This window comes from Anolis carolinensis, unplaced genomic scaffold (assembly GCF_035594765.1).
Source record: "Anolis carolinensis isolate JA03-04 unplaced genomic scaffold, rAnoCar3.1.pri scaffold_15, whole genome shotgun sequence".
NCBI lineage: Eukaryota > Metazoa > Chordata > Lepidosauria > Squamata > Dactyloidae > Anolis > Anolis carolinensis.
The window spans coordinates 5,500,826-5,517,661 of record NW_026943826.1 but is presented as its reverse complement, the minus strand read 5'-3'; the positions used below and the strand labels follow the sequence as shown (position 1 = coordinate 5,517,661).

The 16,836-nt window shown below is 41.3% G+C and overlaps 1 protein-coding gene across 1 annotated transcript in view; it reads left to right on the top strand.

The window, feature by feature from the left end:
- The first annotated feature begins 2,195 nt into the window (after nucleotides 1-2,195).
- pex14 (peroxisomal biogenesis factor 14) overlaps nucleotides 2,196-16,836 on the top strand; it is a 157,202-nt gene continuing 142,561 nt past the window's right edge. The window contains exons 1-2 of the mRNA XM_008121524.3: nucleotides 2,196-2,306; nucleotides 13,725-13,772. Of these exons, the coding sequence (XP_008119731.2) occupies nucleotides 2,268-2,306; nucleotides 13,725-13,772 (87 nt within the window). The 5' untranslated portion in view covers nucleotides 2,196-2,267. The remainder of the gene's footprint in view (nucleotides 2,307-13,724; nucleotides 13,773-16,836) is intronic.

Sequence of the window (16,836 nt, the reverse complement as noted above, 5' to 3'; positions counted from 1 at the left end):
CTATGGCAGGCATCCTCAGAGGTTGTGAGGAATATATATCCATGTTCCAGAAGTATTCTTTCCTGACGTTTCGCCCACATCTATGGCAGGCATCCTCAGAGGTTGTGAGGAATATACGTCCATGTTCCAGAAGTATTCTCTCCTGACGTTTTGCCCACATCTATGGCAGGCATCCTCAGAGGTTGTGAGGAATATACGTCCATGTTCCAGAAGTATTCTCTCCTGACGTTTCTCCCACATCTATGGCAGGCATCCTCAGAGGTTGTGAGGCAGATAAATGACCATAATACAATCAGGGTTGTTGTATGTCTTTTGGCTTAGAAATGGAGATGAGCACCAACCCACAGAGTCGGACATGACTGGACTTAACGTCAAGGGGAAAATCTTAACCTTAAGGAAAAGTCTATTAAACATCAAATTAGGTTATGATTTTACAAATTAAGCACCAAAACCTCATGTTATACAACAAATTTGACAGAAAAAGTAGTTCAATACGCAGTAATGCTATGTAGTAATTACTGTATTTATGAATTTAGCACCAAAATATCACAATATATTGAAAACATTGACTACAAAAATGCCTTGGATAATCCAGAACGTTGGATAAGTGAGACTCTACTATATATAGCTAGATCAGGGGTCCCCAAACTTTTTAAACAGGGGGCCAGTTCACAATCTCTCAGACTGCTGGAGGGCCGGACTATAATTGGCCACCAAGCAATATTATTATTATTTATTATGACACAGCAAACAAGATAGATATGCTGGATTTCGTTTCACAACATCACAAGTCGAACACTTCCCAAGTGTCTAGGACTGTGTGATGTATTTTCGGATGATGCACGCAGATCCCAGTTGGGTGGCCTTTTGCAGTTGGCAGATCCTAATTTTGTCAATGTCTATTGTTTCCAAATGCCGGCTGAGATCTTTTGGCATGGCACCCAGTGTCCCCATCACCACCTGGACCACCTGCACTGCTTTCTGCCAGAGTCTTTGAAGTTTAATCTTGAGGTCCTGATAGCGGCTTAATTTTTCCTGTTGTTTTTCATCAATTCGACTGTCACCTGGGATGGCGACATCAATGATCCAAACCTTTTTCTTTTCCACAACTGTGATGTCTGGTGTGTTGTGTTCCAGAACTTTGTCAGTCTGGATTCGGAAGTATCTTTGCGTGCTCATTTTCCACGACATTTGCAGGTTTGTGATCCCACCAGTTCTTTACTGCTGGGAGGTGGTACTTGAGGCATAAGTTCCAATGAATCATTTGGGCCACATAGTTGTGCTTCTGTTTGTAGTCTGTCTGTGCAATTTTCTTATAGCAGCTGAGGATATGATCAATGGTTTCGTTGGTTTCCTTGCACAGTGTGCGTTTTGGGTCATCAGCTGACTTTTCGATCTTGGCCTTAATGGCCTTTGTGCTGATGTCTTGCTCCTGGGCTGCAAGGATCAGGCCTTCTGTCTCCTTCTTCAGGGTCCCATTCGTGAGCCACAGCCAGGTCTTCTATTATTATTATTATTATTATTAATTGCCTTTGTCCTGATGGCTTGCTCCTGGGCTGCAAGGATCAGGCCTTCTGTCTCCTTCTTCAGGGTCCCATTTGTGAGCCAGAGCCAGGTCTTCTATTATTATTATTATTATTAATTGCCTTTGTCCTGATGGCTTGCTCCTGGGCTGCAAGGATTAGGCCTTCTGTCTCCTTCTTCAGGGTCCCATTTGTGAGCCAGAGCCAGGTCTTCTATTATTATTATTATTATTATTATTATTATTAATTGCCTTTGTCCTGATGTCTTGCTCCTGGGCTGCAAGGATCAGGCCTTCTGTCTCCTTCTTCAGGGTCCCATTTGTGAGCCAGAGCCAGGTCTTCTCCTTGTCAGCTTTTCCTTCAATTTTGTCAAGGAACTTTCCATGCAGTGCCAGCTGCCAGCTCTAGTTTGTAGTGCGGTTTTCTTGTACTGATTCTTTGCTGTGCTTTGAGGAGTTTGTGATTTTTGACTTCAAACAAAGCTGGTTCTTTATATTATTATTATTATTATTATTATTATTATTATTATTATTATTATTATTATTATTATTATTATTATTTCTATTGTTGAGAAGCACTAGCTTAGATGGTCTCTTCCTTCCTGACATGGATAGGGTTGGGGTCTCTTCTCTGAGCCGGGGTTGTTGATCGATCCTCTCCGAGCTCGATTGCCTTTGCCTCCCCGCGGAGCCTCCTTCCTCCCGAATCCGTCCATTCGGCGGTGGATTATCCGGGTCTGGAAAGATGGCCTCCTCGGAACAGGCAGAGCAACCTGGGCAGCAGGTAAGAGGAAAGGAAATGGGGACAGGCCTGCGGGTCTGGGGCCTTTCCTCCAGCTGTGAAAGAAGGGCCTCCATGGCCCTTCCTTTGAGCCTTGTGTGTGTTGCAAGGAGGGCAATAGGGGCAACGTGCCTTGCTTTCCTCATAGCCAGGGCCCCATACCTGCCATCCCATATACTTTCTGCGCCTCCTCTGCCTTTTCAAACAGAACGGGTTGGTTTGTTTTTGCTACTTGCTGGGACAAAGCAGATGGTTCCCTTTGCTGCTAATGATGATACTTTTTAAAAATCCAGGCCCTCCCTACAAAATGATTTCTCCCCCACAATTTATCTCAGCAATTGTCCAGGCATGGGCAAACTTGGGCCTTCCAAGTTTGGACTTCAACTCTCACCTTTCCTAACAGCCAATGGGCCAGTGGTTCTCAACCTGTGGGTCCCCAGGTGTTTTGGCCTATAACTCTCAGACATCCCAGCCATTTTACCAGCTGTGGGGTTGTTGTATGTCTTTCAGGCTGTGTGGCCATGTTCCAGAAGTATTCTCCCCTGACGTTTCGCCCACATCTATGGCAGGCATCCTCAGAGGTTGTGAGGTATGGATAAACTAGGCAAGGAAGGAAAGAATATACAGTAGAGTCTCACTTATCCAACACTCGCTTATCCAACGTTCTGGATTATCCAACGCATTTTTGTAGTCAATGTTTTCAATATATCGTGATATTTTGATGCTAAATTCATAAATACAGTAATTACTACATAGCATTACTGCGTATTGAACTACTTTTTCTGCCAAATTTGTTGTCTAACATGATGTTTTGGTGCTTCATTTGTAAAATCATAACCTAATTTGATGTTTAATAGGCTTTTCCTTAATGCCTCCTTATTATCCAACATATTCGCTTATCCAACATTCTGCCGGCCCATTTGTGTTGGATAAGTGAGACTCTACTGTATATCTGTGGAGAGTCCAGGGTGTGGCAAGAGTCCTTTGTCACTGGGAAGCCAGCATTAATGTTTCAGTTAATCACCCTAATTAGCATTGGAAAGGTTTTGTCTCTTGCCTGGGGGGGCATCCTTTGTTCAATCAATAGCCGTCCTTGGGGCTCCTCTGCCCTCAGAGTGTTGGTTCCCATCTACTGTTTTGATTTTTGAGTTTTTTAATACTGGTAGCCAGATTTTGTTCATTTTCATGGTTTCCTCCTTTCTGTTGAAGTTGTCCACATGCTTGTGGATTTCAATGGCTTCTCTGTGTCGTCTGACATGATAGTTGTTGGAGTGGTCCAGCATTTCTGTGTTCTCAAATAATATCCTGTGTCCAGGCTGGTTCATCAAGTGCTCTGCTATGGCTGATTTCTCTGGTTGACTTAGTCTGCAGTGCCTTTCATGTTCTTTGACTCTTGTTTGGGCAATGCTGCGTTTGCTGGTCCCTATGTAGACTTGTCCACAGCTGCATGGTATCCGGTAGACTCTTGCAGAGGAGAGAGGATCCCTCTTGTCTTTCGCTGACCGTAGCATTTGTTAGATTTTCTTTGTGGTTCTGTAGATAGTTTGTAGGTTGTGCTTTTTCATCAGTTTGCCTATGCTGTCAATGGTTCCCTTGATGTATGGTAAGAACACCCTCGCTCTGGGTGGATCTTTGTCCTGAATCTCATGGCTTGTTCTTGGCCTCGCAGCTCTTCTGATGTCTGTGGTGAAGTATCCATTGGCCTGTAGAGCCCATTTTAGGTGGTTTAGTTCCCCTTGGAGGAAGTGTTCGGATTTGAAGGCCAAAACATCTGGGGACCCACAGGCTGAGAACCACTGCAGTAGGCTGGTAGGACATGCCTGGTTTAGACAATGAATACCTTTTGAAGTTTTATTATTATATTCCTTTGATTCTAAGACAATAATAATAATAATACAGTGGAGTCTCACTTATCCAAGCTAAATGGGCCGGCAGAATGTTGGATAAGCGAATATCTTGGATAATAAGGAGGCATTAAGGAAAAGCCTATTAAACATCAAATTAGGTTATGATTTTACAACTTAAGCACCAAAACATACAACAAATTTGACAGAAAAAGGAGTTCAATACGCAGTCATGTTATGTTGTAATTACTGTATTTACGAATTTAGCACCAAAATATCACGATATATTGAAAACATTGACTACAAAAATGCATTGGATAATCCAGAACCTTGGATAAGTGAGTCTTGGATAAGTAATAGGAAATAGTGATACTAATGATAATAATAATAATAATAATAATGGAAACTAATAAAATAATAATAAATATATAGCTATAGTATGGAGTCTGTGGTGGCTCACTGTGTTAGTGGTGAGCTGCTGAATTTGCAGACCGAAAGGTCCCAGGTTCAAATCCGGGGAGCAGAATGAGCGCCTGCTGTTAGCCCCAGCTTCTGCCAACCTAGCAGTTCGAAAACATGCCAATGTGAGTAGATCAATAGGTACCGCTCCAGCGGGAAGGTAACACCGTTCCATGCAGTCATGCCAGTCACATGACCTTGGAGATGTCTATGGACAACGCCAGCTCTTTGGCTTAGAAATGGAGATGAGCACCAACCCCCAGAGTCAGACATGACTGGACTTAACGTCAGGGGAAACCTTTACCTTTAGCTAGTATAGCACCCAAAACATATGGGATCGAAACAGTAGTAAAGGTCATACAGTAGTCTAATTACATTATTACACTCGCTTATCCAACGTTCTGGATTATCCAACACATTTTTTGTAGTCAATGTTTTCAATATATCGTGATATTTTGATGCTAAATTCATAAATACAGTAATTACTACATAGCATTGCTGCGTATTGAACTACTTTTTCTGCCAAATTTGTTGTCTAACATGATGTTTTGGTGCTTCATAGAATCATAGAATAGTAGAGTTGGAAGAGACCACATGGGCCATCCAGTCCAACCCCCTGCTAAGAAGCAGGAAATCGCATTCAAAGCACCCCCGACAGATGGCCATCCAGCCTCTGCTTAAAAGCCTCCAAAGAAGGAGCCTCCACCACGGCCCCGGGGAGAGAGTTCCACTGCCGAACAGCCTTTCTCACAGTGAGGAAGTTCTTCCTGATGTTCAGGTGGAATCTCCTTTCCTGTAGTTTGAAGCCATTGTTCCGTGTCCTAGTCTGCAGGGCAGCAGAAAACAAGCTTGCGTCATTTGTAAAATCATAACCTAATTTGATGTGTAGTAGGCTTTTCCTTAATCCCTCCTTATTATCCAACATAATCGCTTATCCAACGTTCTGCCGGCCCGTTTATGTTGGATAAGTGAGACTCTACTGTATTATTATTTATACCAGGCCTGGGCAAAGTTGGGGCCCACAGGTATTTTGGACCCCAACTCCCCCTGGTCTTTCCCCACATATTTATTTATTTATCCGTGTCAAAAGCATATTGAGAATACATTTACTTTGACTGGAAGCTGGCTGCTTGGAATACCTCTGGTGTCACTGTAAGAAGGTTCTCCATTGTGCATGTGGCAGGGCTCAGGTTGCATTGTAGTCAGTGGTCTGTGGTTTGCTCTTTTCCACACTCGCATGTTGTGGACTCTACTTTGTAGCCCCATTTCCTAAGATTGGCTCTGCATCTCGTGGTGCCAGAGGGGAGTCTGTTCATTGCCTTCCAAGTCGCCCTGTCTTCTGTGTGCCCAGGAGGGAGTTTCTCATCTGGTCTCAGGCACTGGTTGAGGTTCTGGATTTTAGCCTGCCACTTTTGGATTCTTGCTTGCTGAGGTGTTCCTGCAAGTATCTCTGTGGATCTTAGGAAGCTGTTTCTTGATTTTAGGCATTGGCATGCTGGCTGATATCTGAACAGAGGATGGGCTGGAGATGGTGATGGCACGATCATTGACATGGATGAAGCTCTCTGTCTCTTCTGGCAGTGGCTGGTCATTGTGTAAATGTTAGACATTGATGGAGCAAGCATGCTCCCCTGAGATAGGCTCCCCCCCCCACACACACATAAACATCATTAAAATGGGATGCACTGTTCCCACCCTAAATATCTCTGTGTCACCTTAAATAGAACACTAACATTTAGGAATTTTAGAAAAGCATGAACTTTTAGAGATCATAACCTTTTAGAGAATGGCATATACAGTCTTTTGAATAAGAGCCAAAAACCTGCTTGAGTAGAATCTTCTCAAGTTTTATACAACCAAATGTAATTATGCAAGGCAATTGGCTTCAGTTGTTAGACTGAATAACTTGTTGTCTCTGGTCTGTTAGGAAACAAAGAATATCCCAGTGCATAAAATAGCAGTTCTTCAGAAGTGTTTTTCAGTGCCTAAAAATATATCTACTCTCCCATAAAACAACTTGTTTTATATTACGCATTCAAGAGACAAAATAAAGCAGACATTGGTGAAAATAACGTATTTGGTTTACTCACAACCTTCATGTCTTCAGTATAATAAAGATAAACAACTTATCAGTTTAGTTACATAAATGTTTGAGATAGTTTATGTAGGTGGCACAGGGCATCTTTCTTACAACAGCAAGTGTTTGCTCTTAGCAATCCAAAAACTAAGAAGAAATACTCTAAAAACAGAGTCTGAGGTCTGAGCAGTCTCAGATCAGATACAGTAGAGTCTCACTTATCCAACAGAAGTGGGCCGGCAGAACGTTGGATAAGTGAAAATGTTGGATAATAAGGAGGGACTAAGGAAAAGCCTATTAAACATCAAATTACATTACGATTTTACAAATTAAGCACCAAAACATCACATAAAAGCAGTTCAATACACGGTAGCATTATGTAGTAATTACTGTATTTATGAATTTAGCACCAAAACATTGCAATGTATTGAAAATATTTACTACAAAAATGTTCACTACTAAAAGGCCGACTGCGTTGGATAATACAGAATGTTGGATAAGTGGAGATTGGATAAGTCTACAGCCCCTCCAGCAACCTCTCAGGAAACATAGAGCAAAATAAGCTGCATACCAGAACATACATACAAAACAGTATGCAAACATAATAATAGATTAACAGATTAGAGGAGGTTTGAAGAAGGTTGCAAGTTCCAACAAGTAGCTGCACACAATAACATCCTGCAGAAACCTACGGATAGTGTATGGGGTGGGGGTGCAGACCCAAAATAATAATAATAATAATAATAATAATAATAATAATAATAATGAAACAATAGATATTGACAAAATTACGATCTGCCAACTGCAAAAGGCCACCCTACTGGGATCTGCGCGCATCATCTGAAAATACATCACACAGTCCTAGACACTTGGGAAGTGTTCGACTTGTGATTTTGTGATATGAAATCCAGGATGTCTATCTTGTTTGCTGTGTCATACAATAAAATAATAATAATAATAAATAATAATAATAAACTTTATTTGTAACCCGCCCTGGCGGGGGCTCAGGGTGGTTTCCATCAAAAATGGCAAACATTCAATGCCATAATAAAATGGTCAAACAAGTCAGTCAACACAATAAATAAAACATAAAACTTTTTTCGTGTCAGGAATGACTTGAGCAACTGCAAGTCACTTCTGGTGTGAGAGAATTGGCCGTCTGTAAGGACGTTGCCCAGGGGACGCCCAGATCTTTTCCCATCCTGTGGGTAGCTTCTCTCATGTCCCCGCATGGGAAGCTGCAGCTGACAAACGGGAGCTCACCCCGCTTATAATAACTAACCAATAATGATAAAAAAGTAAGAACTTAAATAAACATGATACATCACATTACCAACATAATAAAAAAACGAGTGACTAAAATGCTTTAAAATATGGAGTGCTTTACTGTGACCAACAGGGCTGAGATAGATTTGCAGTATCTAAATGAAAGTATATAATTAAGATGTACTAAGCAGGTGAATATACCCTGTTTCCCTGAAAATAAGACATCCCCAGAAAATAAGACCTAGTAGAGGTTTTGCTGAATTGCTAAATATAAGACCTCCCCCGAAAGTAAGACCTGGTAAAGTTTTGTTTGGAAGCATGCAGGATCGGTAAATGTACACATCATAGATTGTTGTACATGGAAATAAAGGTAGTAGCAAGAAATAATAATAATAATAATAATAATAATAATAATAATAATAATAATAATGTAATAATCACTTTATTCTTGTATCCCACCTCCATCTCCCAGAAGGGACTCAGGACAGCTTACACAGGGACAAGCCCAACAACAATATAAATTAACATACAAACAGAAATTTAAAACAGTATTTTAAAAACAGTATAGCAATAACATAAAATATAGAAATTCTTGAAAGGATTCACAGTTTGGTTATGCTGGTTTGTGATGACAACTACTGTACAGCAGATAATAAATTTTCATTTTTTAAAAATTCAACCATAAATGTGAATTCTTCATTGTGGAAAAATAAGATATCCCCTGAAAATAAGACCTAACGCATCTTTGGGAGCAAAAATTAATATAAAACACTGTCTTATTTACGGGGAAACAGGATAGCACTGAATGAAACATGTAGAATAGTCATAGGATGTCTTAAACCCACACCTGTTGATAGACTTTATAAGCTGGCTGACATTGTCCCCCTGATGTGTGACGGGAAGTTGCTGCCAATTGTGATGGAAATCAGGTTGAACATTGTGAAAGCCACCCACTGTATGGCTACCAGCCTCTTCCCAGTAGACTTAAATCAAGGAAAAGTTTTATGAGAACCACCACCTCTTTTAATGTTCCTCCAGTGACAGCAAGAATATCCCTGTGGGCAGAAAAATCAGGCAATTCCAACTGCATCTGCCCCCCACACATGAGTCTTCCTCTAGGGTCAAACCAAGAATGGGCACACACATACACTGTATTTACTTGAGTCTAATGCACCATCAAATCTAATGCACACCTCAATTTTCAGAACCCCCAAACCCAAAAAAGTATTGACCATATTTCTCAAATCTCATGTGCATACTAATTTTGGGAAGGTAAATTTAGTCAAGGTAATTTAGGGGCCCCTGGTGGCACAGTGTATTAAAGCGCTGAGCTGTTGAACTTGCGGACCAAAAGGTCCCAGGTTCTAATCCTGGGAGCTGAATGAGTGCCTGCTGTTAGCCCCAGCTGCTGCCAACCTAGCAGTTCGAAAACATGCAAATGTGAGTAGATCAATAGGTACTGCTCTGGGGGGAAGGTAACGGCGCTCCATGCAGTCATGCCCATGGCCACATGACCTTGGAGGTGTCTATGGACAATGCCGGCTCTTCGGCTTAGAAATGGAGATGAGCACCAACCCCCAGAGTCGGACACGACTGGACTTAACGTCAGGGGAAACCTTACCCTTTTTTAATTTAGTAAAAAAACGGTGAGCAATAGAATCGAGCAAATACAGTATATACATATATAAGGCAGCCCCCAAGTTACAAAAAAAGACCAGTTCTGTAGGTTTGTTGTTAAGTTAAATTTGCTTGTAAATTGGAGCAGGGGCATTTGTTGTCACAGCCAAATATATATACAGTAGAGTCTCACTTATCCAACATTCGCTTATCCAATGTTCTGGTTTATCCAACGCATTTTTGTAGTCAATGTTTTCAATAATTGTGATATTTTGGTGCTAAATTTGTAAATACAGTAATTACTACATAGCATTACTGTGTATTGAACTACCTTTTCTGTCAAATTTGTTGTATAACATGATGTTTTGGTGCTTAATTTGTAAAATCATAACCTAATTTGATGTTTAATAGGCTTCTCCTTAATCCCTCCTTATTATCCAAGATATTCGCTTTTCCAACATTCTGCTGGCCCGTTTATGTTGGATAAGGCAGACTCTACTGTATTTCTTAGCTTTGGATCGCATAGGGAAGGGCTATCTTTAAAAACTCTAAAATCAGTACAGTTAATAAAAAGTTGTATTCAAAAATCAGGAGAATTGCAGAAGGGAGGCAGTCAGGACCAGCTAATGCCTCCCAATGGGGGATTTCCCCCAGGTGGGAAACAGCCAGGCTTTGAAGCTGCAAGGTTATTCAGTGCTAATCAAGCAGGCCAATGGCAACATTCACACTTGCTTAAACAGAAAAGAGTTCTTTCTCCCACCCTGGAGATTCCACAAATATATAAACCCCACTTGCCGCATTTCTAATAGACTTCACAACCTAGGATGCCTGCCATAGATGTGGGTGAAATGTCAGGAGAGAATGCTTCTGGAACGTGGCCATACAGCCCGGAAAACTCACAGCAACCCACTCAGTTTAAAATCATTGTCATCTTAATCAGTATCATTCTACTTAGCAGACGGTGGTCAAAACAAAACAAAACAAACTCCCTTTTCCCCAGATTTTAAATTTAGACTTGTGCATAAATGTTGGTCTTCATTCCTATTTATATTTTTTAATTTTTTTGTTTTGTAACCCATGAGGTCTAGAAGCACAGTTTCTGTGTGCCTTCGTTCGTTTGAGTTTAAAGTGGACGGCAAGGATCGATATTCCGAAGTCAGTCTCTGTCTTCTTTTTCTTAAGTATGTTTTTTTTAGAAAAAGAAAAGAAATTAAAGACCCATTTCTTTGTAGACATCCGTCTCTCTTTCTCTCTTAGCCCTTCCTCTTTAACCGAAACTGATTGATAGGTTCAATATCCGACATAATAGCCAAATGACGGCCTAATTGGGTGAATCATTCAGATTGAGTCCACAAGGAGCCAGGCTTTTTTATATATCTGTACATTTATGTAAAATTCAATAAAGCCAAATCAAAGCCCTCTGCCTTGAAGTCTTACTTTCGCCAGTGTTCAGATTTCTTAATTTCAATTTAGGAAGAACTGTATGCATTTGACGAGTTTTGTGTGTGTGTGTTTAAATGAAATTTTCAGTCATTTTCCAAGGAACCCGAAAAGCTGTTTTTTCAACTCGGGCTATTTTTGACCAAACGAGACGTTTGCTGATTTATAATCCACTATTATTGTATTTGTGCGGCTTCTTAATAGTGCCATAAATCACCCCCCTCAAAAACAAAAGAGAAAACAAATGTTTTTGCCAGTATTGCCTATTTTGGCTAAAATGTACAGTGGGTTGAATTGGTGGTCAACCAGGCAACATTTCAAAAGTTGATCCTTTATCAGGTATTTGGTCGGATGTATTCGGGATGGGCTCCCGTTCTTACTAGGGGTGGTAAGAATATTTTAAGAATATTCACATTTGGTTGAAAAACGTGCTTCTCCTCCTTTCTTGTCTCAGAATTGTCTATAGTTAGCATCGCTTTATAGAACTGACGTTTTGGGTTCATTGTCGCGCCAAACCGCCATCGGAAGCCACAGCTGGAAGTGGTTTGGGAAACTGTGGTTTTGAGCTCATTGTGATTTGCAAAGATGCTGGCTCCGGAATAAAAATTGAGTTCATCCTTAGCTTTGCTGAGGACAGTATTTATTTTCCTGTGGATTTCCATTTGCTGATATAGTGATACATTTAGATGTATACAGCATCCTAGAGTTGGAAGAGATTCCAAGGGCCATCTAGTCCAACCCCATTCTGCCAGGCAGGAAGACACCCTCAAAAGCCTCCCAACAGATAGCCATTCAGTCTCTGAATCATAAAATCTTAGAGTGGGAGTAACCCCAAGGGCCTGGCAGGAAGACACCATCAAATCCCTCCCAACAGATGTCCATTCAGTCTTTGACTCATAGAATCTTGGAGTGGGAGTGACTCCAAGGGCCATCCAATCCAATCCTGTTTAGCCCGACAGGAAGATACCATCAAAATCCTCCTGACAGATGACCATTCAGTCTCTGACTCATACAATCTTGGAGTGGGAGTGATCCCAATGGCCATCCAGTCCAATCCTGTTTAGCCCGACAGGAAGATACCATCAAAACCCTCCCAACAGATAGCCATTCAGTCTCTGACTAATACAATCTTGGAGTGGGAGTGACCCCAAGTGCCATCCAGTCCAATCCCATTCAGTCCAGCAGGAAGACACCATCAAATCCCTCCTGACAGATGGCCATTCAGTCTCCGACTCATACAATCTTGGAGTGGGAGTGACCCCAAGGGCCATCCAATCCAATCCCGTTCTGCTTGGCAGGAAGACACCATCAAAACCCTCCCAACATATGGCCATTCAGTCTCTGACTCATAGAATCTTGGAGTGGGAGTGACTACAAGGGCCATCCAGTCCAATCCCATTCTGCATGGCAGTAAAATAATAATACAGTAATAATAATAATAATAATAATAATAATAATAATAATAATAATAATAATAATAATAATAATAGTGCGGTTTTCTGGCATTGTATATTTTTGCCGCTTCTGTGACTACTGCCAACTGCAAAAGGCCACCCTGCTGGGATCTGCACACATCATCCGAAAATACATCACACAGTCCTAGACACTTGGGAAGTGTTCGACTTGTGATTTTGTGATACGAAATCCAGCATATCTATCTTGTTTGCTGTGTCATAATAAAATAATAATAATAATAGTAATAATAATAATACTTTAGTTTTATACCTCGCCTCCATCTCCCCGAAGGGACTCGGGGTGGCTTACATGGAGCCAAGCCCAGATAAAACAATAAAACATAAAGAAACAGCAAAATCCAAACACAGTTATTAAAATCCAACATTCCAAAACAAAACAAAAGAAATATTAATCATGTTAAAAGCATATTAAAACGTGGATTTGGCACCCAAGTTAAAAAAAAAAAAAGAGCTGGGTAAAGTGCAGTGTGTAAATATTGAGTAAAACACCATCAAAACCCTCCCTACAGACAGCCACCCTGCTCCTGCTTAAAATCTTCCAATCCTCCATATCAACTAGCAGTCATCAGTTTTCATTTGCACCAGGAGCAAACCCTTGGTAGAGCCCTTGGGTCTTAGTTGCCACTTCAGGCTTACTCTGATTTTTTAAAGAATACACCTCAATATCAATATATAGTTGGTGGAAATCCACCTCCCAGTTACAGTGAAGAATGGACTAAAGTTTAGAAAAAAAACCCCAGGGCAGCAGGTAATGCTCTTGTTCTTACTAATCAAAGAATCTCAGTGTGTTAACCCTATGCTACGACAACCCTTGTACAGTAGAGTCTCACTTATCCAACACTCGCTTATCCAACGTTCTGGATTATCCAACACATTTTTGTAGTCAATGTTTTCAATACATCGTGATATTTCGTAAATACATTAATTACTACATAGCATTACTGCGTATTGAACTACTATTTCTGTGAAATTTTTATAACATGATGCTTTGGTGCTTAATTTGTAAAATCATAACCTAATTTGATGTTTAATAGGCTTTTCCTTAATCCCTCCTTATTATCCAACATATTCGCTTATCCAACATTCTGCCAGCCCGTTTATGTTGGATAAGTGAGACTCTACTGTAATTGGATTTGTTTTAATTACATGTTCAGAGAGTGTGTTTTGCCACGGTTAGCTTGTGTCATACTTGCTTAGGGATTGCCATTGGGTGGTGCTCTAACCTTTTCTTGTATTTTTGCAGACTGGCTCTCCTCCTGCGAATGAGAATGGAGCGTCCCGTGAAGCGTTGGTGAGTTCATTGCTTCCCTTGTGCATAGATTTGAGTTGTCTTCCTTTGAGTGACATTGCTTTAGTCACTCCTCCTGTGCAGCAAGACCACTTCACATTGACCCTCCCTGTTTCCTGACATCTCTTCTTTGTTTAGAGGTGTTTTTCATTCAAGGTGTGTGATGGGTGCCTTTTCATAATCCGTGCATTTATTTGCTAAGTGTCTCAATACATTAATCAATATGCTATAGACTATGTAGAGGGAATCACAAGAATACATCTAGACTCGTCTTCCAGTACTTGATCTCTGCTCTGTCTCCCTTGACGCATTCTGACTCTCAATTTCTGTCAAAATGCATTAAATACTCTTTTTCTTTCAAAAAAATAAATACAGAATTAATGCAGGAGATTAAAACAACCAGTTAACCGGCGAAAGCACTTACAAATACATGGTCTACAAGTCATAGATTTTATGCACCCGAAGCTTTCAGAAGCATCGATCTTCTGGCATTGACACGCTTTTCCCCGGCATGCCCCTAAATAAAGTAATTGTGTCCTTGCGAGCTGCCGTTTTCAAGGCTCCCAATTATGGAATTACTACCCGGTGTGAGATTTATCAACACCAATATTTTTCTAGTTGGGGATTTGTTCACGTTTTAAGGGCCAGTCCGCTCCTTTGCTTCTGCAGGACAACTTGCTATAAGTACAGTAGAGTCTCACTTATCCAAGCTAAACGGGCTGACAGAACCTTGGATAAGCGAATATCTTGGATAATAAGGAGGGATTAAGGAAAAGCCTATTGAACATCAAATTAGGTTATGATTTTACAAATTAAGCATCAAAACATCATGTTATACAACAAAATTGACAGGAAAAGTAGTTCAATACACAATAATGCTACTGTATTTACGAATTTAGCACCAAAATATCATGATATATTGAAAACATTGACGACAAAAATGCCTTGGATAATCCAGAACCAGGCCCGGCCCAACATGGAGGCCAATGAAGCCCCCGCTTGGAGCGCATGGTCCCCGGGGGCGCCATTGAGGCCCCCCCCCCGGGCGGGGACCATGGGCTCGCTCGCCGCCGAACAGGAAGGCCTGTTCAGTGGTGAGCGAGCTCTCCAAGAAGGCCTACATCTTCTTCCATCCCGCGCTGGGCCCATCCTCCAGCCCGCCTTCCTGATGTTTCGCCCACATCTGTGGCAGGCATCCTCAGAAGTTATGAGGTCTCTTGGAAAACTAGGCAAGTGGGGTTTGTATATCTGTGGAATAATGTCCATGGTGGGAGAAAGAACTCTTGTCTGCTTGAGGCAAGTGTGGATGTTGCAGTTGGCCACCTTGATTAGCTTTGAATGGCCTTGCAGCTTCAAAGCCTGGCTGCTTTCTGCCTTTGTTGTGTTAGCTGGCCCTGATTGTTTCATGTCTGGAATTCCCCTGTTTTTGAGTGTTTATTTTCTATTTTATTTTATTTATTTCCCATACTTGTGTCCCGCGCTTCTCACCCCGAAGGTTGGGGGGGGCGCGCCAAAATTCTGTTCACCTACACTTAAAAATTACATTGGGCCGGCTCTGTCCAGAACCTTGGATAAGCGAGTCTTGGATATGTGAGACTCTACTGTACGCTGTAATCTGCACTCCCATTAGCCTTCTCTGTTTACTTTGAGTTGACTTGCAGATGGCTTTCTGTTGTTGTGTGTTACAGAAATGTGTTGAAGTGGCTCAACATACCTGTTCCAGATTACCCTATGTAACACAATTTTGTTCCTGGGTTATAAATGTCATTCCCTAACTGGTTCTATCATAAAACAATGGAAAAAGGTTTATTAAACTGCAGAAACTTTGGGTTGCTGTGAGTTTTCCGGGGTGTATGGCCATGTTCCAGAAGCATTCTCTCCTAATGTTTTGCCCACATCTATGGCAGGCATCCTCAGAGGTTGTGAGGTCTATTAGAAACTAGGCAAGTGGGGTTTAATCTGTCCATGAAAGCCTTTGACAACACATTATTCCATGATAGCCAGGGTCAGGAAAACTCACAGATCTCAGCAGAAATTGCTTGGATAAGGACAACGTCATGCACCCCATAGATGCAGATACAGGGTGCCATGATCCTCAAGATAAACAAACATAATAATACCTGTGAGGAGGTTGTTTCCCATAGAAAAACCTTCCGTCTGGGGGAGGGGTCCCCAAACTTTTAAAACTGGAGGCCAATTCACGATCCCTCAGACCATTGGAGGGCCAGACTACAGTTGGCCACCGAGCAATAATAATAATAATAATAATAATAATAATAATAATAATAATAAATAAATTTAGCTCAACCCCCTTCTGCCTTTGTGCACCAAAAGCACAAGCAAAGCACCCCTGACAGATGGCCACCCAGCCTCCATGTTGTTAATAATGATAACAATAATAAAGATGGTTGGAAGAGACCCCTTGGGCCATTTAGTACAACCCCCTTCTACCTTTGTGCACCAAAAGCACAGGTAAAGCACCCCTGACAGATGGCCACCCAGCCTCAATGTTAATACAGTAGAGTCTCACTTATCCAACATTGGCTTATCCAACATTCTGGAATATCCAACCCAGTCTGCCTTTTAGTAGTCAATGTTTTTGTAGTCAATGTTTTCAATACACCGTGATATCTTGGTGCTAAATCCGTAAATACAATAATTACTACATAGCATTACTGCCCATTGAACGACTTTTTCTGTCAAATTTGTTGTATAACATGGTGTTTTGGTGCTTAATTTGTAAAATCATAACCTAATTTGTTGTTTAATAGGCTTTTCCTTAATCCCTCCTTATTATCTAACATATTTGCTAATCCAACATTCTGCCGGCCCGTTTATGTTGGATAAGTGAGACTCTAATAGTAATAATAATAAAGAGGGTTGGAAGAGACCCCTTCTGCCTTTGTGCTGTGGGGGCCGGATAAATGGCTTTGATGGGCCACATGTGGCCCGCGGGCTGTAGTTTGGGGACCCCTGGCCAGGGTTGTCGAATGCCTTTTCATGGAGGGCCACATCAGCCTCATGGTTACAATTTTATCTTGTAAATCGCCTAGAGCATCGTGGATGG